General features: G+C 39.9%; 1 protein-coding gene across 1 annotated transcript in view; it reads left to right on the top strand.

Moving 5' to 3' along the window:
- The window catches only part of LOC124596497 (extensin-like), a 75,672-nt gene that overhangs the window by 48,664 nt on the left and 1,796 nt on the right, over window positions 1-25,212 (top strand). Inside the window, exon 4 of the mRNA XM_047135694.1 lies at window positions 3,865-4,053. Within this exon, the coding sequence (XP_046991650.1) occupies window positions 3,865-4,053 (189 nt within the window). The remainder of the gene's footprint in view (window positions 1-3,864; window positions 4,054-25,212) is intronic.

Below are 25,212 nucleotides of genomic sequence, written 5' to 3'. Positions count from 1 at the left end.
CAGCTGCCATATACAGCCACTGTCACAGAGAAGGACAAAGGTGCCCACAAAAAGCAAGGCAACATTGGTGTTTGGAGGCTGGTGTAAGGACACTGCCAGTGACCGAAATAATGGTACAGCTTAGTTTGCTGGAATGAACACCCCTCAAGAAAGGGGAAAGGAATAACAGACCATTATAGAATTACAGACTGTCACAGTTAGGAGATAGAGAAATTATGTCATGTACAATTCTGATAGTGTCTCCATTGGATTTCAAGTTACTGAGAACCAGCAGATCCCAAAGCGTTGAGCCACAGCAGTTCACGTAGTACACGTCGCAAATGACATGCCATGTAGTGTAGCAGAGTTGTGGCAGCTTACAACTATGTGACTCACTTTCTTTTTTATTAGTAGTGTGATGTTGATAGGAAGCCATAAAGGCCACATGAATACCGAGAATCCTGATCGAAACACTTTAAACTATCTGCAAGTACTGTAATGACTGCATACTTACAAAACTGGAGGACACTGGCCTCAACAATACATTATGATTTTATGAGCTTTGTCTATTTAGGGGTGTACTAACCTGTTCCAGAGTGTTGTTGTGTTAGAGTAATTCTTCATCAAAGTTCATATTTTGGATTCCAACATGCTAATAGCTGCCCCAGTGGTAAGGAGGTTTAATGTGTCGAGGGTATGCCCACAGATACTTAACATGCGTGGCCAGCACATAAGTTTTCATTTCAATTGAGTCACACTACCCTGTTAGGGAGCTTCTTACAGATGCAAGCAGTTTGTTCAAGGTACATTGTTGGTTACGGTTTGGATAGTTATTTTCTATGTATTTTGTGTTTATTAGCACATGCTCAGTTAGCCCCCAAACTACACTGAATAGCTCTTGTTGTTCACACTGCTACAGCAGACTGCAATGTGATTGAAATATAGCACTGTAGGCATCCAAATCGCTATTGATGGCATTCTCCTGTAAAAATGCATCAGTGGCAACTGGCATCAGTGTATCAGCCTCACTGATTTGTACCTGTACACACAGAACAAGTGAGACTTGTGTGTTTCATAGTGAATGACTAGGTGAAAGCCACTTCATACTGTGGACAGTGTTAAGGTGATATGCAGAAAAGTATATCTAATTTACAAAGAAGATAGTGTAGGTGTCTTGAAGTGTACTATGTGACATTGGTAGCAATGATATATGGCATCATAAATCACAAATACTGTAACAGCCTAGCACATGTTCATAGCAACACTGCAGAGAGCAACAATGACAGCATGAAGAACCAGCATAAAGGTGTGGGAGTTTAAACAATTGGAAAATTTTATATCCAGCAACTAAAGGAACTATATGCCAATTTGGATACACAGCTTAACCAACAAAACTATCATCAACAAGTGTGGTACTCAGTACTGATGACTTAACATCAGGCATTCCTGTCAGGGACTGCTGTTACAACTTTTACAAGAAACTAATGTAACATTTACACAAAATCCAACTGCAGTGCAAATTTGGATTCCTTGACATGCATAAGGCAAGTCCTACATCACTTGGAGGGGAAAGGAAATTTCAAAACTGAAGTCTTTAAAGTAATCTGTAAGAGCACAGTTTGACAGAACTACAGGCAATGCATCATTATCCCATTTTGGTATATTCGAGCATTTAATTGGGAAGCTGTTAGAGCAGTTGCTGTGGACAATTTTGAAGCAACTTTGTATTTTGGCCATGCATATCTCTGTGGTCATGGCTAACAGGGATGGAAGCTGATATTATGACAGCAGCAACACAATGTGACTAATGTGAACACATCCAATAAAGAGGAAACTGCAAATAAGAATTTTTTGTCGAGTAGTGACTTGAGTAAGAGCATAATTGGACTGGGGCAGCCCAACAACTAGGGTCCCAATGGCAGTCAAAACAAAGGAAATACAAGAAATTAAAATGGAAACAAAAAGTGGAAAAATAGGTAAAAACATCTGACTAAACACGTCCACAAATGTCCATAGCTCATTGAGGGGCTACAGCAGTGGTCTGGAATTAGTCCTCTGAAAGTGAACTAAATGGATTTTGGTCCACTCAGCTTGTGTCAGTTGCTAACAGGACGCGGCTTAACTTCCAGCACTGCAGTACCTCATGAGCAACAAGTACTTTTATTCACTCTGTGAAGGCAGTACAGAATTCTCTGACCAGTCATTTGCACAGAAGTTGCTGGTGGTGACTGCACTGAAGTCATTCCATGTGGTACTGTGTTACAATCATTACTGTATGCCTCCTACCAGATTTAAACACATGATAATGAATTTAATAATGGTTACAGAGAGCCAAGGATGCTTGCACAAGGTAGACCAGAGTGGAGAACTGCATCAAACCCCATTCGGACTGACAATAACAACAACAAGAACAACTGCAGTCCATAAACTGGGTGAGTATGAGCCTAACACCAAGTGGTGCTTACTTTACAACTGATTTTCTGCTACATCAGTTCCATACTGACTTCCCTCCTACCTCCCTCCCACCCACCCTACCTCCCACCTTTCGCACTGCAGTTCTGCAAGTATGAAATGTCTGAGATGAGTGGCAGTATAGTTACTTCCCACTCACCAAATCTATCACTCTTACTGAAGGGTGCAGTGATGTAAGACAGATTGTGATTTAGTAAGCAAATTGAGTGCACGGTCTTGCTATTGTTAGGTAGCACTGATTGGGACAAATGACCGACAGTCGAGATCAGATGGCCTCTAACAAAGCTGTGTTTAGTCAGGCTGTGGAGGATGCATGGGGAAATTACATGATGCAGTGTCCACAGTTGCATTTTTCCTCCATTACATGAAGGAAGAACAATCTGTGGACAAAGTTCATTGCTGTAGCCCAGGATTCAGACAAGAAATAAACACGTTTTGTCCAATTTGCCTATGTGTGTGTGTGTGTGTGTGTGTGTGTGTGTGTGTGTGTGTGTGTGTGTGTGTGAGAGAGAGAGAGAGAGAGAGAGAGAGAGAGAGAGAGAGAGAGAGAGAGAGAGAGTGAGAGTGAGAGTGAGAGTGAGAGTGAGAGTGAGAGTGAGAGTGAGAGTGAGAGTGAGAGTGAGAGTGAGAGTGAGAGTGAGAGTGAGAGTGAGAGTGAGAGTGAGAGAGAGAGAGATAGATGTATTTTGCACATTTTTGGCCGAGGCTGATGGGTGGCAATAGAGTGGGAGACAGATGAATTTGACATAACAAAAAATAGCCCTAAAAAGGGGCACTCTTGGTTTATTCATTTCATGTATGTAGGCAGAGAGCAAGTAAAGAGAATGTAATACTCAAAATATTAAATTAAAATAAATTTATTTCAGGTACAAGGATAATGCCAACTAGAACTAGCTCAAATTTCCTTCTCTCATCTTTGATGTTTTTCCGTCACCAAGAGATTTTGTGCTGGCTCTCACTGGCAGAACACTGCACAGAAGAACAAGGAAAGGAAGTAAAATGTTCTCAGTCCATAACATTTTATCCAGAATGCCTCATTATTTCTGACTTCAGTCATGCACCCTGGCACTGAATCTGTGAGGCATTGGACCCATTTGTCAGAAGAAACAACCCCACCGAGGCTTCAAAAAAAGCAGTCCAAAAGAGCATCAGCTATAAATGGTGTGTTTCACAGCCAGTTCTCTGTGTGTTCGTGCTACTTACACATACATAACTTCCATTGTGTTCAAGTGAGCAGTCTCTCACAGCCAGTCCATTACATTAATGTCTATCTTGGACAGCTGCAGTTGAATGAGCAGACCTATACACAAGTGAATATTCCTCCTGTAGCATGAATTCCCCTCCACAATATTGCATTCACACTAAATGCAGCACCACTTTCTTAAAAATGTGGGCATACGGACTGCTACTGAGGCGGGGAAACCGACGCCCCCGGCGGGGAAACCGACGCCCCCGGCGGGGAAACCGACGCCCCCGGCGGGGAAACCGACGCCCCCGGCGGGGAAACCGACGCCCCCGGCGGGGAAACCGACGCCCCCGGCGGGGAAACCGACGCCCCCGGCGGGGAAACCGACGCCCCCGGCGGGGAAACCGACGCCCCCGGCGGGGAAACCGACGCCCCCGGGAAACTGGCAATCGGCTAGTACTACCTGTTGTCACCACTTATTTGCCATTATGTCTGGACCCTCGCGGCTGCTAAACTACGGTTTGGTCTTGGTAAGACAACTTATCTGTAAAAAATACATTTTTTCACATTGCATTCAGATGTAGCTCTGTGGCTGCCAGCCAGTGTAACATTTCCTCACTGAGTTCCTGTTTTATAGTGGATCATTGTGCGTGCAGTACAGCTTTCCTTGGCCCTCAACTAACTGCATCATTGGAACTGGGAAGTTGGTCACTCACTACAACTGCTTCGTATCTAGGGGAGGGATTAGTTGGCTCTTACAGGCAAGTTATGTGTTATCCTGCTGTGTGCTCAGTATCTTGAGCCAGGCTTTCTGCTGATAGTGCCTCCTTCAACAAAATTCTTTAAAATTCTGTTTACAGTAGGGGTAGACTTCTGACATTCCACAGATTCATCAATCACACAGGTTGATATTTTATCCAAAGTTCCCAATACTCAGGCAACTTCCACTCCCATAGTCACCCTTGGGGTGAATTTGTATAGCTTTAAAAATGCACGTTACTACCCCTTAATATTTGTCATGTCAACACAGGGTACATAGAAATTCACGACTCTGCCAGATATGTGACAAGCATGGATGGAAAGCCAAATCATCTGCATACTGCAGACGTTTGCTTAACCTTGCACAGCTTACACTGAGGACAGGCCACATATTTGAACAAAATTTCCTTAAACATTTTTGCCATTTATCAGCATGACAAGAGAGAAATCAGCATTGGACTAATATGCCATTTCTGATGACTAACACCTCTGACAATACCTCAGTTACAGTCATCCACTCACAAGCAGCACCACAGGAATATCACAGTCAAGCAAACATTAATGGTTTGAGTTGGAGCCAGGGCATGGGTAACGACTACCAAAGGTGTATTCATTTATTTCTTATGTCTGTTACTTGTAATTAGGGTCTCAGTGATGTTCTAAGGCCTTCCATGACATCTTCCACTGATCTGTGCCCACAACTATTGTTGCTATGATGGTCTAACACAAGACTGCAACTCACCTCGCCATCATCTTCCTTATCTTCCCCTTCTCCCTGTTCCCGTTTTCAAGCACGATATGCAGTACACTAGGACTCCCATACAAGACAAACATTGTGTGATGAAAACCTGAATAGTATTGTAAACCCCGTGAAGAAATTTGATCTCTTTTTGCTGTAGAAATGTTTGTGGAAGCGCACTTCACAATGTTGATATTGTGCTGGACTATACACAAGCACTGTAATGGAAAGTGAAGTTATAGTTTTGCACATGTGACAGATGAGATCTGATGGAATATGATCAAATGTTTTGTTGCAACACTTGGCTTACCTAGGCCTGCAACTGGATGATACTGTGAATCATTAGTTTTACTGTTTCTATTCTTTGCCATGAGGTCTGGTTTGTGTTCAAATAATTATATCAAACTTGGCACCCATTCTACATCTACATCAGTAAAGGCACATAAGTGAGTACTTAAGATGCCAGCATCCGAGTTCAAATGCATCTGGAAGCTTTTAATTGTTGGCATTCTTTTTTCTGGTAGTTCATAATAGATTTAATAGATTATAGTTAATATTCTCTGACAAGTAGCTGACCCAGTAATGTTGATAACTAATTTGATAATGCTGCCTGCCCATTCATTAGAGCTTTAATGGCTGTATGTAGGTGCAAAAGTACATCATTATTTGTTCACACTTTGTCAAAGTACTCTGGGAAATTTTAACCACTGCTTTAAACATTTAAGGATGGTAAGTATTAAGTGTGGTTGTAGTAGTGTGTAACATTTCTTATCATGAACTGTTCAAGGTATCATGTTTCATTCTGTCTTTTAAGAAGAGCTCTTCAAATGTTGCTTTTGTTGTTGGTTATTTTCTCTATCATAAAACATTATAACTTTCATGACTTTAGCTACAGGTAGTTTAATAAATGTATCTGAAACAGAGTGAAGCCCATACACAACAAGAGCAGCTATTTCATTACTCAGACACACAATTCCATTATTTGCATAAATGTCAAAAAAATCTGTCTCTCTTTCTAGTGAATTTGAAAAAACAATTAAAAAATGGAAATGTGTAGCTTTGAACTCTGCACCTTCAGGTTACCGTGCAATGCTTCTATCATTTCACCATGGAGAATGGATTTGGGAAGAGCAGGTAATTTTGAGGCCTTAACCTTCATTCTAAATCATGCAGAGATATATTTTCAAGCTGCAAAATGAAGAATATGAGTGGCAGTGGAAAACAAAAAACTTGTTGGTAAAACTGGTCTTCCATTCTTAGTTGCTTGAATGGTAGACAGTGAGCACTTACAATCTGAATGCCAATAAATATACTAAGGCTAAGAGTGTGCTTATGTCAGTGAATTGAACATTCCGAGAGTCAGGTCCATAACCTATGCAGTTAAGTAAGCGATCACTAGCATGAATACTGAGTATCAGACACCTCACATTTACCACACCAATGACACTCATCTCACCGAGATCAATCCCTGGTGTGGTTTTTACGGCACTATTGCCAAATGGTCTGATCTTTCCAGGCTTTTGTCTAATAAGGCACAATTGTTTGTTTGCTGATGAGTGTACACTGACCCCTACCTCAGCACCTCAATGCCCCAAGCCATCGCAATTTTCAGAAATGAATTTAACAATACCATGGAAGGCACACAGGCACGACAAAAAAAAAAAAAAAAAAAAAAAAAAAAAACTGTAAGAAAGTGAGCTCTCAGTGAACAAGGCCTCTGTTATATATAGATAACATACACTCACATACTCACGCAAATGCAACTCTCACACACGTGATCACACTCTCTGGCAGCTGAAGCCAGGCTGCGAGCAGTTGCACATGATGAGACAGGCAATCATGTGGGGGTAAGAAGGAGGCTGGGACAGGGTGTGGGAGGGTAACAGGGTAGAGGTGAGCAACAGTAGATTGCTGGAGATGACCTGCAGGAGACAGGACATAATAAGGTTAAAGGCAATAGCAAAGAGGGTCACACTCAAAACAGTACCCTGAGGCACACCAACTTCCTGGTAAAGGTGTCTGACAAGGCAGTACCAACATTCCTTGAAAAATCAATACTTTAAAAATACCTGAAGGACATGGGGCATGTGGCCTCAGAAGTGCCACATGTAGAGAGATCAAGAATACCCATCCTTCAGAAGGTGTTTCAGGCTTTCTGCAAATTTAAAAACACTGGCAGTGTCTGATATATCCACAGAAAACCATTCGCGACACACGTTGACAAAGTGATGAGATGGTCAGCTGCAGGACGGCCTGATCAAAATCTGCACAGTACAGTGGTCAGTGAATTGCCACACTCTAGTCACTATACCAGCCAGGCATGAATTACATGTTTCATCAGTTTGCAAACACAGCTTGTGGGAGAAATGGGGCAGTAACTAGAAGGAAGGTATTTTTCCGTACTGGGCTTGGGTATGGGTATGGGAATGACAGTGTCTTTATGCTGGCATCTGGCAAACGGCGCCCTCTGCCCAGATGCAGTTGTACATAAGAAAGAGCAAGTGCTTGCCCACAAAAGAAAGGTTTAGGAACATCTGAATGCAAACATCGTCCAGCACTGTGTTGGAGGATCGATAGAAAGTGAGAGCAAGTTCTCGCCCCCTCGTACTAAAGGCAGCTTGTAGCACTCGCTAATCTGCCAAAATAAGGGTACCACCCAAGCCTCCTCCACTTGTTTCTGGTGGAGGAAGGCAGAATGATAGTGGGTGGAGCTTGAAATCTCCGCAGAATAGCAGCCCAATGGATCTTGGTCCTGCAGGGCCCATACAACAGATGAGGTAGTGGAACTGTTAGAAGAACTAGTTAAGGAAATCTAGCTAGATTTTTGCTATCCTGAAGGGTGCAATGACACTGTGCATGCAACTGTTCATAATGAATGCAGTTTGCCATCATAGAATGATGGTTAAAAACATGGAGAACACATCTCTGCATGTGAGTTGAGTCACAACACAGCTCAGTCAATCAAGGCACTGGGACATGGCACAGTAAAGATGAAGGGCGAGAATGGAATATTGTGTGGTGGTAATGATGGCATTTGTAAGATACTCTACCTGGCCATCACAACTGGAGAAATTATGTTACTCAAAGGGTGCCAGGGAACAGTAAATCTCGAGTCATCCCTAGAAAGTTGCCATTTGGGTGTGCATATATGTGGCGTAGGAGTCAGAAAATGGATAGCAAATGGTAAATGGTTGCTCGAGTACGTACTAGAGACAGTGATGAGATGATGGGCAAATTGGGCAGTGCAGGAGATTTCCAGATATGGGTAGGAGTGCATGTAGTATAAAAGGAAGATGGGTACTCCCACGATAAGGCAAATGAGGTTAAGGTGACTGAGAAGTTCAGCCTAGAGGGCACCTCTCTGTCAGGTTCTGGGAGATTTCCAAAGAGAATGGTGTGCATTACAGTCAACGAGCAGCAGAAAGGGGTGAGGGAGTTGGCCAGTAAGCTGGATGAAGAGTGTCCACGACACCGAATGACTGAGGGATGTAAACAGTACATATGGAAAAGTTCAGGAGAGGAATGTAAAACGCGGACAGGAATAGCTTCAAGCTGGGTAGTCAGGGAGAAAGGTTGACTTTGAACGTCCTTCCATATGAGCAGCATGACTCCCCTCTCTCCTCCTACGATATGGAATGCCATCTTTGGAGAGAGGGAGTCAAAGCAGACTGGGAAGAAATACAAAAGCTCAAATCAGTCAGGAGGATGCAATTTTGTTTCCTGCAGGCAGAGAACTAGCAGAGGCTGCGATTCCAAGAGCAGCCGCAAGTCATCTTTTTGGATTGAAGGCCACTAATATTCCATTGGAATAATGTCATGATTAGGAAAGAGGAGGAGGAGGAAAGAGATGGAGAGGTGGCACCTCAGCGGCCATTCCTGTGTTACATTCTTGACTGCATTTACATAAACTTATGGCTCCTCTTTTTTGGTTTCTTAAACATTTTATTTTATCTGACACATTCCCGACCTTTAAGATTTGTGCCACATATTGGTCCTAAACAACAAGATGTATGAAAAAAAAACCACTTACTGGATAAAGGACTGTTTGCCATGGTCATGGGAGCTGGCAAGTAAGTCAATGCAAGATCTGAAAGATCACAAGAATGATCATTAAATTCTGTTTAATATACCAGAGACCTATATTAATGTTACTGAAAGCAAATCCCTAACGACAAAAGTAACTAAACAGTTACTTTGAAATCACACTGCACAATTTGTGATGCATGTGCTTAAGTACACTAAGGTAGTTTTATTGAATTACTAATCAACACGTGTCAAACATAACAAACACTATGACAAGTATACCTCTCAAAGTAGTTTACTTGGTAGTTATTTCACAAGCAGGAAAGTATTTTCAGAAGAGTTTAGGAAGTTGGATAGGCCATGAATGTATGAAGGAGAATGAGTCTGATATCATTCTAGAAAGGTACTTTGAAATGTGTTTGCAATTGCGAGTACCTGTCATTTGTGTTTGTGATATTTGCTCAAAAATGGAGAAATCTCAGTTCCCAACTGCAATCAGTAAGCATTTTAGACAACAGTAAGTGATAAGTGTCGATTTTAAGGAATATTTATTGTCATGTTTAATGAGTATCAACTATGGTGTAACACATCGCTTTGGTAAAGGTGTACATCTCACAATGCCTATAGTACCGATGAACAATGGTCACCACCACAAAGTGATTATTTTTTTTTTTTAATTCAAATGATGGCTTTAAACTTTTATACCCTTCTCTGTTGTGCATAATGTGGTGTCACCACCAGACACCACACTTGCTAGGTGGTAGCCTTTAAATCGGCCGCGGTCCGGTAGTATACATCGGACCCGCGTGTCGCCACTATCAGTGATTGCAGACCGAGCGCCACCACACGGCAGGTCTAGAGAGACTTCCTAGCACTCGCCCCAGCTGTACAACCGTCTTTGTAGTGATGGTTCACTGACAAAATACGCTCTCATTTGCCGAGACGATAGTTTAGCATAGCCTTCAGCTACCTCATTTGCTACGACCTAGCAAGGGGCCTATATCAGTTACTATTGATATTGTGAATCATGTACCATCAAGACAGACGTTCATCATTAATGGATTAAAGTTAAGTATTCCACCAGCTAAGTCAGTTTTTCTAAATTCTAATTTCCTTGTCCTGTTCCAGACCTCACGTCAACCTGCGTGAGTTAAAACGCATGCATTTTGGCCTCCTCTAGTAACACCTGCCAACCACAACACACAAAATCTAGTGGAGATTGATGCAGCATATCTGGAGGGTGGGATAACGATAATTAGTTTATCGTTCTTCACAGTTCATGATGATTTCAGTGTTTTATTCTATCATGATGATGATGATACCTGGTTAGGGGGCACTCAATGGCGTGGTTATCAGCATCCACACAAATCCCCAAATTTTACATGGTCCAGCCATGCCACTTTCACAAATGATGATGGCAACACAAACAACCAGTCCATGGGTTTATTCCTTGCTGTCTCATTCTTGTTCAGCAATGTGCCTTCCCCCTAGAACTGTCAGCATCATGACAACTGCCATTACATCAGGAGAACGAAGATGAAGTCGAGCTGTCAGTAAGATTCTGTACACTAACCAATGACACATGACTTGACATTAATAATTAAAGAGAGTTACTTGTTTTAAATTAAGAGCCAGTATATGAGTGGTCTTTGAGATATTTTTTGGTTCATTTAGCAAGTAATTTAGACTTGAGATAGCATTTCAGTTAACAGTGCTAAAGAAGTTGCAAAGTTTGTGATGTCAGGAAACAGACTGCCATGGGAGATGCAATGAGACTGAAATGGAGATGAATAGGATATTAATAGAGGAGTTTATTTGATTAAGCAAGTTGGTAGTGTGCAGAGTAGCTCAGAATAGGAGGAAGTATTTTAACGGTTCAAAGCCCTGAGCTGATGAAATATGTCCTCACCCTGGGAGGAGGACAGGAAGCAGTGTGGGGTTCATTACATGCCACAGAACCAAACTTTATATGCTACTGGTGAAAATCACACTTGCTCTGCCAGTCTCATACATGCATCCACTACTTTCACTCACCTGAGCGATGGGACGCGTGCCTTCCTCCTTAGCAGGGCCTGATTGACAAAAAAAGAATTTGCGTGTTAATATAAAAAATACTTTATCTGCACAAGTAAAACAAACTAGTGATAAACAAAGTGTGTTTCAACACGACCTGATAAAGAACAGAATCAATTGTTTATATCTTTTAGAAAAAGTACGGATCAGTGTATAATTGAGCATCTAATCTACTCAATTATAAACAACCATCAATATTACCGAGTTCCAGAAAGCCAGAACTTTATTCCGGTTGCACGCTTGCTATCTGAAGACTGGCAGGGACAAATAAATGTTTATTGTCATCATTTCACATAATTATTGATCAAATTTTAAAATCTGCTTAATAAAACATACAATCTTATGTTACACAGTTAACACAGTGTCACGTTTAACATTTAGGAACTGTGTGTAAGCTTGTTTATGCACCTTCACTAATTGCATTCATGTACCGACATTATATTCATCCAGTATTTGGCAATGAGAGCACTTGGTGTTTTGCAGAAAACTTCACCAATAATTTCAAATTATGATGAATTTCTCTCACAGATACCCCACAGAAAGTAATAGCAAAAATGTTTATCACTTACCACATTTTTGCTGTTTGTGCAGTAATAATGCCACATCAAACACATTCAATGTAACACTCCTTTCTTTACTTACAGATGGGTACAAGTAGTGAGGAGAATGAGTGGCAGGTGAGGCAGATTATTTCTCAGGTGGATTTTTTGTAGAGGTGAGACAGAAAGAAAATCTGATGCGTATGGGAACAGGATGGATTAGGAGACATAATAGGAATGAGGTGGAAGTGGGTGGAGTAGCATCTGGCTGGTGCTTTACAATTCTGCCTTATGCCACACAACAGAGGTATGTCAGTTGCTGGCATCTTAACAGGCTTGAAACTGAAACTCACCCTCAGTGCAGCGGATCTTGCCAATGACAGACACTGCACGGTTTCCACCCTGGAGCCATGCAACACTGGACAACTTAACAGTATTTCTCCACTACATAGCCTTTGTAGGGGAATGTGCAGTGGCTCACTAGCCAACCCAAGTTCCAGACTCGACATCAACTATCTACTTTGGAATGCATGACTATATTAATAAGAATGCGGCCCACAATATTGGCATTGCCAGTGCAACCTACAGCAGTGTTTGTCAGTTGTTACAGACAGGGTGCTCAACTGGAAGCTTCAAGAATAGTTTTCATATTAGTGGCAATCTTTTCATGCATCAGGGCATTCTCTTCCTTGCCTTCATCAGAAAGTTGTTTCATTTGCTTCATGTTGGCATGTACCATCTGTGCCACAATGAAACACTCTTCCTCTTGTCCACTCAGGAACATCTCTCTTCTAGTGCTTTTATAATTCCTTTATTGTCTCTGGAAGCTTTTTACCAGTGTCTTGTGATCCATTAGGTAGCCTTCATCTCTGTGTTCAAGTGCTTCTGCATAGTGTTTGAATGGTTTTGCTCCGTGTTCAAATGCCTTGTGCCACTTCTTTCTTTCATCCTGGTATCTTTCTGCCTGCACCATTCCACATCATCATCCCTCCTTACTGATGTCTTGGCCCAATTTCTGTATTTTTCTTCCAGGTGTGTGCCTCATGGTTGACACTGCCATCTCCTCCATGGGGATGACAGTTCATACTTTTGGCTGCTGTTACAGTCAAGACTTTTCCTCTGAGCACAGCAACATTGGAATCTAGGACATCATCAGTGCAGCTTGCAGTGCTCAATTTAGCTCATATTAGTGACAACCTTACAGCATATCAGGAGTATTTTTATGTTGCTTGCACTAGGAAGCTGTTTCACTTGCCCAACATTATCATGTGCCTTCTGTGTTGCAATGATGTTCTAATGTTCATGGCTACCTGAGCACATCTCTCTCCATGTGCATGGATCATCCACATTAGGTGGGACATATGACCACGAGTGTGGGTGGCAGATGGGGCAAGGCAGCTCCCTGCTGGACTCCCTGTAGAGAGGTGAGGCAGAAAGATGAACAGATTGGTCTGGGATCAAACTGTAGTGAAAGTCTTGATGGGAAATATTTTATGAACAAAGGTACTGGCACCAGAGACAAATCTAGTGAACAGGAAGTGATACTGTATTATCAGCCATTCTCTCCAAAAGCATTGACACATTCATCCCACATGCTTCAGTTGTTTTCACTCTACTATACACTCCCAGCACCTTCATTTCAGAGGTGATCAGCTTTCATATGTTATAAAGTAGATCATAGAAATCTTATTTCTGCTGACTGTATTCTTCATAACCACCCTCCCCGTAATTCAAAAGACAGCTCCATAAATAATTGTAAACAATTAATTCCAAGAAACTATTGAGACATTCAAGACAAAATAAGGAAAAGAAAACAAATGTCTCCAGTACACTATCTCACGAGAAAGAAGAAAAACAGTACATCAAAAGAACAGTATCTGTACATTTGTGGTGGTAGATTTCCAACTACAGTCACGATTTTTATATGATTTTCATTAATAAAGACATGCATTAATTTTAGTTACAAGACACAGACATCAGTTTTCTTCAAGAATGGGTTATCAGTGAAGATACATGTCAAATAGTATATACCTAGCAAATAATGTAACAAAGATAAATAATATCTACACTGTCTTTGCCATCCACAATTAAGCCAAAGATAGGAAGCTCCTGCTACAAAACATACTGTACTCACTTCTGTACCAACAAAGAAAAAAAAACACATTCTAGCATCACCTGTCAGCTTCTGGGTTTTAATTGTACATAAACTGAACAACAGATTACAGTACACAATGAAATGGAACATTCCTATGGTTGTGCAGATTCTGAAACAAACATTTTGGCAGGACCTTTATGTCTGATTGACCACAGAAAGGTTAAGGGAGCCCCTGAAAATGTTAGTATCAAATTATTTATGGTAGTGCTGAACGCATCAGCTATGACCATTTGTAAACTAGATTCACACCCCAATATTTCCATTTAAGTTACTACCCTAATAGGTTGTACAAAAATGTTCAGTTTTAAAATACAAATCATCCTCAGTTTCTTCTACTCACATCATTCATTCATTCATTGGAGTCCCACTGTTTGATTAAGCCTCTTCCCTGGCTTCTCCTGGTATTCTGGTCTCAAGCTACAGGCATTGCAGCTTGTAGTCCATGTAGCCTGATATCCACTCAATGCCTCTCACCAGACTGTCACCTCAATGTTCCCCCCACTCACCTCTCTAGGATAGGAGCATGTAATTGTCTTATCCTATCTGTCACTCACTCCATCACTACATTTACCACTCATCTCCACTACCTCCCCACTACGTCTCCTACTCCTGCCTGTTCCCTGTCCATTTTTCTGTTTCCTTTTCCCTCCCTGTAATTCTCAGCACACATATTTCCACAGCTATATAGGTAAACTTTGTATTTCTGTAAGTCAGTAAATACTCGCCCCAAATCAAAGTCCTCAATATTCAAAAACATAAATATAATAAAATATATTGTGATTTCTGGATTCTAATTCAATTGTGAATGGTGAACTGACTAAGGGGTTGCAGAAATCACATAGATAAGAACTATAAACCCACTATCCAATCAAAATACCTGGGCACCCTTATGTAACGTGCAACTGAGCATTTTAATTCAATGAGAGGTGGATCTACTATTATAGGAAGTGAAATGATAATTAAATGGACACCCTAGCTGCGAACAGGCGGTGATGTGCTTCATTGGGGAAATGTTGAAAATGTGTGGCCCGACCGGGACTCGAACCCGGGATCTTCTGCTTACATGGGAGACGCTCGATCCATTTAATTACCATTTCATTTCTAGCAAGGCTGCATGGTCATCCAAGGTAATTGTTCTTTCAAGAACAGATACTACCATCATATATAGTTAAAATACGGCTTCCCGGACATTGACCTTCTTGTGCGAACGCACACGATATGCCCAAACTCCAACGGGACTTGGTAGATTAATCTGCCACAAGTAATGAGTATGATCAGCAAACATCTGTTAGGCACACTACGAATGTAGTGGTGTGGATATGTTGGGAATGTGGATCTCACAGTGAGTGTGCAAGGGATAAGTCCCTGCAGACGCACTATCCTCCGTGCCCGCGGTGGCTCAAATGGATAGAGCGTCTGCCATGTAAACAGACGATCCCGGGAATGAGTCCAGGTCGGGACACACATTTTCAACATGTCCCCAATGAAGTACATGACCGCCTGTTTTCAGCTAGGGTGTCCATTTAATTATCATTTCATTTCTAGCAAAGCTGCATGGTTATCCATGGCAATTGTTCTTTCGGCAACAGATACTGCCGTCATATATATTATAGGAAGTGGCAGGTAATACTGTTTTGTAAGCAGAATTCATCAGTCAGGGATCTGAGTACACTGAACATGGACTTTTCTTTGCATTACACCTGAATAATTAACACAGGGATGAATTTCAGCCCTTCCAAACTTGCCCAAGTCAGCTGTCAGCGATGTGACAGTTAAGTGAAAATGTGAAGGAACAACCAATGCTACATGAAGACCAGGCACACACAGTATGCTGATGGACAAGTGCTTCTATCATTGTGGTAGGAAATAGTAAAAACCAGCTTGCAGTTAGCTGCTGCAATCACTCTTCAGTTTTGAAGTGCAGCTAGGAGCCCGCTAAGGAAATGGCTGTGTACAGGGAGTTAGAAAAACTGGTTACAATGGCTGAGCAGCTTCTGGAAACAACATATTTCTGTTCAACATAAAGTCACACTGACTGTAGCATAAACACCTATGACTGCTGGTGAGTGGATGAGTGGAAACGAGATTTGGAGTGACAAACAGTGCTATACTCTGTGGGTGTCTGACGGAAGAATTTGGATGTGGTGACTACTAAGTGAACATTATCTGCCATTACCTCTACTGCCAACAATGCAGTGCAGAGCAGGCAGTGTAACAATATGCAATTTCTCCTCTTTAACTTGTTCTCCCCTTATTGTTATTCAGGATATGATAAATGCAGAAGGGTAAGTACATATTTGACAGTATTGTGTACTATACACAGCAGAGGAACAGTTCACAGACAACGACCAATTTGATCAGCTCAACACTTGTACCTCTCATGGATCAGCATTGTTAGGCAAAGGCTTATAACCAGTGGCATTCCTGAAGAAGGCTTGCCTGCCGATGTTCCAACCTGAAAGCAATGGATCGTCTTAGGGATTAGTTAAAAATGGCATTTTCACTCCATACCCTGTGTCCAATATTTCTACCTTGTCTGGTATCAGCTATCAAGGAAGAATGGGCTGGCATCCACCCACAGAGATTTCGAAATGTCAAAGTGTCCCCAGAAGAGTTCAAGTCCTCAAAGGAGAACACAAAATCTTCATGTCCACTAATAGGTGTCCAGATACATTTGATTCTCTAGTGTACAAAGCAGGAATGTAAGCCTGCCACAGTGGGCTCTTACTCTTACTCACGGGCTCTTACTCACCAGGTGACTTCGCTGCACCTGCAGTACTGGGTCCAGCCTCTGGTGACCGTAGCCGCTGTTGTTCTGCACTGGATACTATTGTACACACAGAGAGAAAACATCTTTCAAGTACTTTATGTTCACTTTAGTGACATGCTCTTAAATTATGGCTGCAATTGAGGGTAAATTTGCGTATTTTATCATGGACAATGATGTACTGAGGCTATAACCAATCTCAGAAGCCATAGTTACAAAAAGAAATCCACATTCATGGCATATAGGAAAAAAAATTTAAAAAACTTTGGACTGTGTTCACTGGGCACCATGTTCACAGACTGTGCTTGTACGTACCACTCCAGAGGAGAGATGCACATATCAATGACTTCTTATCAATGAATGCCATTTTGAAAGAAGTTTTGTGTACACATTATGAAAAGAGCAATAGAAAACAACATGTCAAACATAAACGTACAGATATTGTTCATTAGTGTGATTTCTATTTTGTGTGTGGTGACTTACATCAGGGGACAATATGCACCTTCAGCACTGTACAGCTATCGCAGCAGCTTTGGGTGCCAAACTACATGTGTTAAAATAAGTATTCTGTGGGGTCACCACACTGTCCTGTAAAGCAATAGGCTGCCGATGGAGTTATTTCAACAACTGATGTATGTTGTGAGACACAGAAGAGGAACCTTCAAAATTATTGTGAGTGTCTCTTTTATACTGAATGAAGGTGATCTTTTAGTGTAGTTCACGAGTGTGATGATGAAGGGAATAAATAATTTGTTAAGTCAAAAGTGACATAGTAAGTTATTTATTTAAATGTGATGCGTCAAAGGCATCAATTTTGAATTTTAAAGTAATTATAACAGAGTTTGAGAAGAAGTATAGAAGATAAGGTACAGAATATAATACATCATTGTATTAAATAATTACACCACATGACACCTGACTGCAGTGTTAGGGGACAAACGACATGAAAGGGAAGCTGTGTTGACAGAGGAGTGAGACAAGTGTCAGAGTCCTGCACAACTGAGTAAGCGAGCACAAAATGTGAGATCAGGAGACCACAGCCTAACTTGATAAGCCGCCCACACCACCTGTCATAGACATGCACAGAAGTTGTGACTGAGCCTTATACAATGTACAGATATAGTTTAAGTCCTTTTGGTCACACAAATTATAAACTTGCCAGTCAGTACTATAGGCAAAATGTCAAAGGTGGTGGTGTATGCATTTATCTAAATCCCAAGCTTAAATTTAAGATAAGATATGAGGCTAAACCATTAATCATAGAAAAGAAAGTAATTGTTGCAGCAATTCGCAGATCACCATCTGGAGATACTGAAGTCTCTCTTAAGAATTTGGAAGAAATGCTCGACATTTTTCTCAAATGAGAACTCTGCCATAATTCTTTGTGGTGACTTTAATATTAATCTATTGGTCCAGAGTTCAGTAAAATACTTGTTTTTAGACATACTAAAAGCTTCAACTTGTTTCCCCACGTATCAGCTCCCACTAGAACAACAGATTCCAGTGAAAGCCTAATAAATAACATCCTCTCAAATGTGGTGACACATGAAGTTGCAGTTACAAATGTGAATATAGGATTATCAGATCATAATGCACTAACCTTTAATCTCACTGCAACTCCCAAGGAGGGGAAAACAAAAAGGAGTACAAACGATTTTTCTCTACTGAAAATTGTAATCAGTTCAAAAATAATGTTAAAAATGCAGTTTGGCCAGAGGTCTTGGCACAAACATACACAAATGATGCTTACAATACATTTGCTTCCACTTTTATGGCATACTTTGAAATGTGCTTCCCAAAAAAGCTTTTGAGTTACAGATCATCTGGATCCAAAGGGACCTGGAGTACACCCGGAATTAAAACGTCAAGTGAAACCACGAAATTACTAAGTTTAAAGTTAAAAACATGTCATGATCAGCAGTTTGTTGAGTATGTGAGAACATACAAACAGACTTACCACAAAGTAATATCAAAAGCGAAATTATTAAGTAATGATAGATTAATAAGGCAGGCTAGTAACAAGTCCAGAATGATGTGGTAAAAAAAGAAAAATGAAAATAAATTGTGTCAAACTAGAGAACAGGAAATCCATCTTAAAAATAATGAAAATATCCCCATAGAAAAAAAGCCATGGCAAATAATGTAAACAATTATTTTGTTAATATTCCCCTTACTTTAAGCAACAATTAACAGTGATGTCTCCAATGGTAAATACCAGCATGATGGCAATCCCATCAGACGAGCATTAAGTTCTAGAAGTCATTAAATGCTTGAAATCCAAATTGTCCTCTGGTTTGGATGATGTACCTGTATCAATAATTAAAAAATTGCTCCACGTGTTGTCGAACCTATAGTGCACATAGCAAACTTGTCCCTTAGTGAAGAGATATTTCCGGATAAAATAAAATCTCTAAAGTGATACCTCTACACAAAAATGGTGACAGACATAAAATAGAAAATTACCAACCTATATCTCTCCTCCCATACTTCTCCAAAATACTTGAGGAATTTATGAAAATCAGGGTTACAAAATATCTAGAAAAACATAAAGTAATAAGTAACAGTCAACATGGCACAGTACAGAAACAGCCATATTGCACAGAAATAGTAATAAATTTTGAGTCAAATAAACAGGTTGTTGGAATTAATCTAGATTTAGCCAAAGCCTTCAATACTGTGAACAACGTAATATTACTAGGGAAACTTGAAGCAATATGCATCAGGGGTACCGTTAAAAATTGGTTTGAATCCTATCTGCAAAACAGGTCACAAGTTGTTGAGCTGAGGTCATCCAAGAATCTTCACAATTTTAAACCCATATCTGAACCAAAACAAATTTAAATAGTTGTTTCTCAGGGCAGCATTCTGGGCCCATTGTTATTTCTAGTTTATATCAATGATATGCAGGCTCCAGACAGTTCAGCCAAAATTCTACTATTTGCAGATGACACGAGTATCATAATTAGTGATAAAAAAGAATCACTGTGTACTACAGCAGAAAAAATGCTCATACATACAGTCATGGTTATATTAAAATAAGCTGACATTAAATAGAAAGAAAACGAACTTTATACAGTAAGGGAGAAAGTGACAAGGGGAAAATATGTGCCTTATGCTGGATAGCAAAGAAATAGAAAAAATCTGCACCACGAAGTTTCTGGGAATGCGAATTGACCAAGATTTTAACTGGAATGAATACAGTTTTTATATTACTCAGGAACTTGGCTCAGCATGTTTTGCCTTAAGAATAATATCCAAGGTATGTAGCAAGGAATATATTAGAGCGGTGTACTTTAGGTATTTCCGATCAGTTGCTAGCTGTGGCACAAGCTTTTGGGGAGAAAACCAGGTCAAGACTAAATGACATTTTTATTATGCAAAAAAGAGCTATTCGTATCATGACACACAGCCCACCACAAACTCACTGTAGACCCTTATTCAGACAACTGAAGATACTGACAATACCATTGATATATATCTTTAAATGCCTGGAAATGGTCAGTAAAAATAACTGCGATCTCCAAATCAACTCAAGCTACCATGATCACAATACAAGGCATTGTAAAGACTTCCACATTCCCTATGTAGCAAAAACTAGAAGTCAGAAACATGTTAGGCAATTAAAGAATTGAAAGGTAAAAATAATTAAAGCATTAAGTAAAAAAAAAAAATACTTGATGGAAAAATGCTACTAGAGTAAGCAAAGACCTGTCTCAGACTGTGGATTGAAACCTGTACTTACTTTTTAAAAAATTTAAACTAATTTAATTGTGTTTTCAACTTCATAATTATGGTACTTATGAAAAATCTGTTAATCATCTGTAATACATTTTGTGTACAAGGCGTAGTTCATGGTCTGTGATTGTTTATCATGAGCACGTACTTTTGTTTTTGTGTAATAAGTTCTTGTACACTACTTATGTACTATGTGTATGTAATTTGTTTGGCTGTTTGTATATGTCCGTCCATTTATTTTGTGTATGTGTTGTTATGAGTTACGTGTGATCAAATGACAAATCCTATATCACGTGTGTGATCTATTGGACGCTAAATTAATTAATTAATTAATTAATTAATTAATTAATAGACATCCAAAGGAACAGACACCACACTTTTATAAATATTCATGCCTGATGTAATATTGGCCTTTCAGTCCAAATGCACTGCAATGTCAGATATCCCACAGAAATATAGTAGACCCGCAAGCAAAGAAGGCTAATATACAGGGTACACTACTGTGGAGATTTGGGTTAGGAAGGAAACAGACTGATACCCAGAGTGCAAAAGAAATTTTCATGTGTCACTATTCAGTTGTTTCAATGTGCTATTGCAGTAGAAGTCAAATTTCTTTCATCAGGCCTCGATAATGTTTCACTCCGAAGACATTCAATATGTCTATAATGCTTGGCTACATCCAGTAATGTCTTCTCATGTTTGTGTAAATAATCCTGCAACATGGGACAGCCAATGCAGTGAGCAGTAAGACTGGAATCAATGCATACACATTGAGGAAGTAAATAGGGGGGATCTAATCAGTGAAGTATAGAGTACAATTTGATTGGTTAGCGATGGAAACATCACGTCTAGTAGGTACGTATTCCACATATACAGCTTTGCATTATTTTGTTTCCAGTCAGGAACCACTCATTTAAAGCAACACATTTGTGATAAAACCCACACTGACACAGCTCCTTCAGAGATAGCGGAAGTAATAAACAACAGTATAGCACAGAAGTGTGTTGCAATGTGTGCCAAAGACACGAGTCCTCAAAGCTGTATCTGATGAAGGTTGCAAAGAACTAGGCCAATGATTAACACATTTAGGTGCACAGTATATAGAATTCTGTAGTTCAGATGCCATACTGCATGCCATCTCTTGTGAACTTTGTTTTCTTTACACCTAAATTTCTGGATTTAGGAGCACACAAGTAAATGCTATGAAAATCAAAGGAGAGTAATGCTGTTTAGAACATTTCACTGGACATGTTTCATTATTTTCTTACTGTCTCCAACCAGGATACCAGAACAATAAAACTTTTTGGAAAACTGCAAAAGGATTTTTTGTTTTGTTCTGATCTCTATGTTGTTTGTTATAATTGAAAATTGAAGTAATCACTGAATAAAACAGGATTCTCAGTTTTTTACATTTATTAACCTTCAAAATAAGCAAGGTGTTCCACCAAAATAGCAGGGTTCTCAGTGTTCCATAACCGCCATAAACCACTCTGAACTAGAATGATCACACCATTCCCCTCCCCACCCTTTCCCATGTGCTGAAATCACAATAATTTGTTTCAAGACAAAATTATCATAAACACTAAAAATCAGATAATGTGACTCAATTGTGGAACATCTGCAGTGCTTACCATAATCAGGGTCCCTGGCGAGCACACGAAGTATAATTAATTTCTTAAGCTGCTTTACTCGCATTTCCTTCTCATCTATCTCATTAATTTCAGAACAGCATGCTTCACAGAGCATTCCTTTTCTGTCAATTTCTACATTCCTCATATGTATAATTTCAGCCAGCCTCTGGCTGAAGCTAATTCTGCTGGTGTTGGTGAGGGCAGTCATGGGAGTCCCTGTAATTCCCACCACTTCACGGCATAAGAAGCAGCTGCTTGAAATGGCTGGTAGATGTTCTTGGAACTGGAAGTAAAAGCATACACAAACCTGTGTTAAGTATTTGTCAATATTCATTTGTGTTACATTGGACTACAGTACTGCATACCCTAAAAGGAGTGCCTGTAACTACTATAACCAGTTATATTTGTGACAGTCTTTTTGTTGTGCCTATCTCCAACTCAGCATCTCTGTTTAATGGTGAGTAGCAACTTTCCTTTCCAGGTCAACTTGGGGACAAGCTACTTAATTTTAGGTGTATGTGTAATGCTTGTGCTCTAATATGAAAAGTCACAGTGAACTACTTATCCAATTCTTTGACATGAGCTCTTCTATCCTACGGTGTTTTAACTACTCCATTGAAACTCCACATTTTGGAAGACACACCACAGTCCACCTCTAAGTTTACACTGGAGCAGTAGGTGACTATTTCATTCTTCTTGCAACAAAATTCAATCATATGAGGCTCATCACGTAAATATACATTTCACATGGCAATCTAGCACATAGTCAGTTAGCTTGAGCATCAATATGAACTGCATAAAAGAACATGTTTGACCTGCTGCTGGAAGGTATGTTGCTGCTCACAGTGTTCATCCTCACACAATAGCCACACTGAAGACAACCTTGGAAGAAAGTGGCACTATCTCCCACTTTGGAGGTCAGTAAGACAACCCTGCAGTCGTCATATAGGCTAAATCAGTAAATATAAATGAAATATTGAAATCATCTTTAAAAATTCAGTCAATGCCAATGACAAATTGGGACAGGCAGTACAAAGTTTTCATGATCTCAGATGAGAATCTGAATGCAGAAGAGAGACAGGAGGCCAAATGGAGGAGTAAAACAACAAACTGGTAGTGTGAGAGAGCTGACAGGAAAACAAGATCTAAATCCTGTCAGAGACACTGATTTTATATGATGGTACTTACTGTCTTTCAATGTCCTGCCTCTTCACTAAGTTTGAAAAGGAATTTCAATTTCTTGAATCTTAGTTAGAGAAACATGACACCATTGAATGAATATATCCAAGCTTAACAACTTATACGAACTAAACACATTTTTGCAGTAAGAATTAATGTTTTGTGGATTTACTAATGTGCTAGTAATTCAAATCATCTTATATTATTCATTAAAAAGACAATATTCAGAATTAAAATCAGTTATATTGCTACAAGTCCAATTGTGATGAAGAAGTAAGATGGATCAGCATAGATCTGCTTGGTTTTCCTGAAAGTCTGTAAGAGGGGTGGCCCGGAGGCAGATGGCTAACAATCTAATGCCATGCAACTGTCACTTACAGTACAATGCTGATTTATAATAAACTTAGTCTTCAGTGCATGTGTCAAGAGTAACTGTTATGCAGAGAATTCAAGGCTGTTCAGCAATACTGTCGTTGTTAAAAGGCAAAGGACTGATAATTAAATATTTATTGCAAAATATATTCCAATTTGCTCAATTTTACCACTACAATGTAATAGAACAAATATCTTATTTCAGTTTATGAACTATTTTACTTTTAAATTATCTATGTATGTCATTTAGCCAAGTACATCATTCACATATTTTTTCCTTTACTCTTCCCCTAAAAAATGGTTATAGTAAAAGGATTTTAAGCCATAAGTTATGGCCACAAAGGGGCAAGAAGGTTCTGAAAATACAGATCAAAAGGTGCCAATGGAATTACTTTATTTGATTTACATCAGCTACATTAACTATTTTTGTCCCATGTCCAGGGTTCTGTTATATCAGATTACACAAATCACTTCAGTTTTCACTTCAAGTCATGGACACTGAGTTCAATAGTTCCTTATACATGAAGAAACACTGCTTCACTTCTAAAGAACCCAATTGTGCATTTCCTGTCAGCACTCATAAAGGGAGCCCAGTCAAAGCTGCAAAAGGTTTCCACATCTGAAATCTTCATTAAATTCAATTTGAATTTGAATTTGTTTTTAGAAACCCCATCAAGTATGTTCTTAACACTTTGATTGTTTTATTTGTTTTATTCTAGGGCATAAGAACAACTAAGGTCATATGTGCCCATGTCAGAGCATCTGAAAACTAAGACAAAAGAGAAGTTAAAAGTAAGTGCACGTTAAGTCGAATCTACAGAAGAGAGACAGTTAAAACTGAAAAATTCCTTGTGGAGAAAGTTGCATAAAATTTTCCATAGAGACAACAGAGGTCCTGAACTAAATATTAAATGTCATTTGCTGTATTGCTACGATAGATTAAAGGTAAGACAGGATCAACCGCCTGTGGAGCTTTCGCTAAAATGGGTAATAACTCAGGCAGCAAACATAAATGAGAAGATAAATGGTTGAAAAAAGGGAATTCTGTCAGGAAATGCCAAACTGTCAAAGGCTGATGACAAGCAGATGGACTTTGCTGGAGCTTGTTCCCATGAAGGGGGGACCAGTGGTGATGCCCAAGGGTACCACCTGCGGACTGATGGCAACACAGAGATCATCAGACGGTATGGAAGAACTAACAGGCTGAGGTAGTCTGTTGCCTTGGCAGCAACAAGAGAAGCTGTGTTTCTGATCAGACCGACATGACCAGGTACCCACATAAACATCACAGTAGCTCCATAAAGAGTGAGCAAGTGGAAGCTTTCTTGAACAAGTTGCACTAAGGGATGGACCTTGTGCAGCACTGGGGATCTGAAGGGATATGAGAGAACTGGAGCAGATAACAATTGAAAAGCCTGTGTTGCCAAATGTAATGCGTGGCTTGATACAGAACAAAGAGCTCTGCTGTAAATACTTAGCTGTGTTTTGGAAGCTGGTACCGAAATTTGTCAATGCAAATGACAAAGGCACACGTGATACCACAGTCAGTCTTACTGCCATCAGTGTACACAAATGTGCTATTGCTACGTTCTGTGCGAAGGTT

The sequence above is a fragment of the Schistocerca americana genome, chromosome 1 (assembly GCF_021461395.2).
Source record: "Schistocerca americana isolate TAMUIC-IGC-003095 chromosome 1, iqSchAmer2.1, whole genome shotgun sequence".
NCBI lineage: Eukaryota > Metazoa > Arthropoda > Insecta > Orthoptera > Acrididae > Schistocerca > Schistocerca americana.
This window is presented reverse-complemented; position numbering and strand designations above follow the sequence as displayed.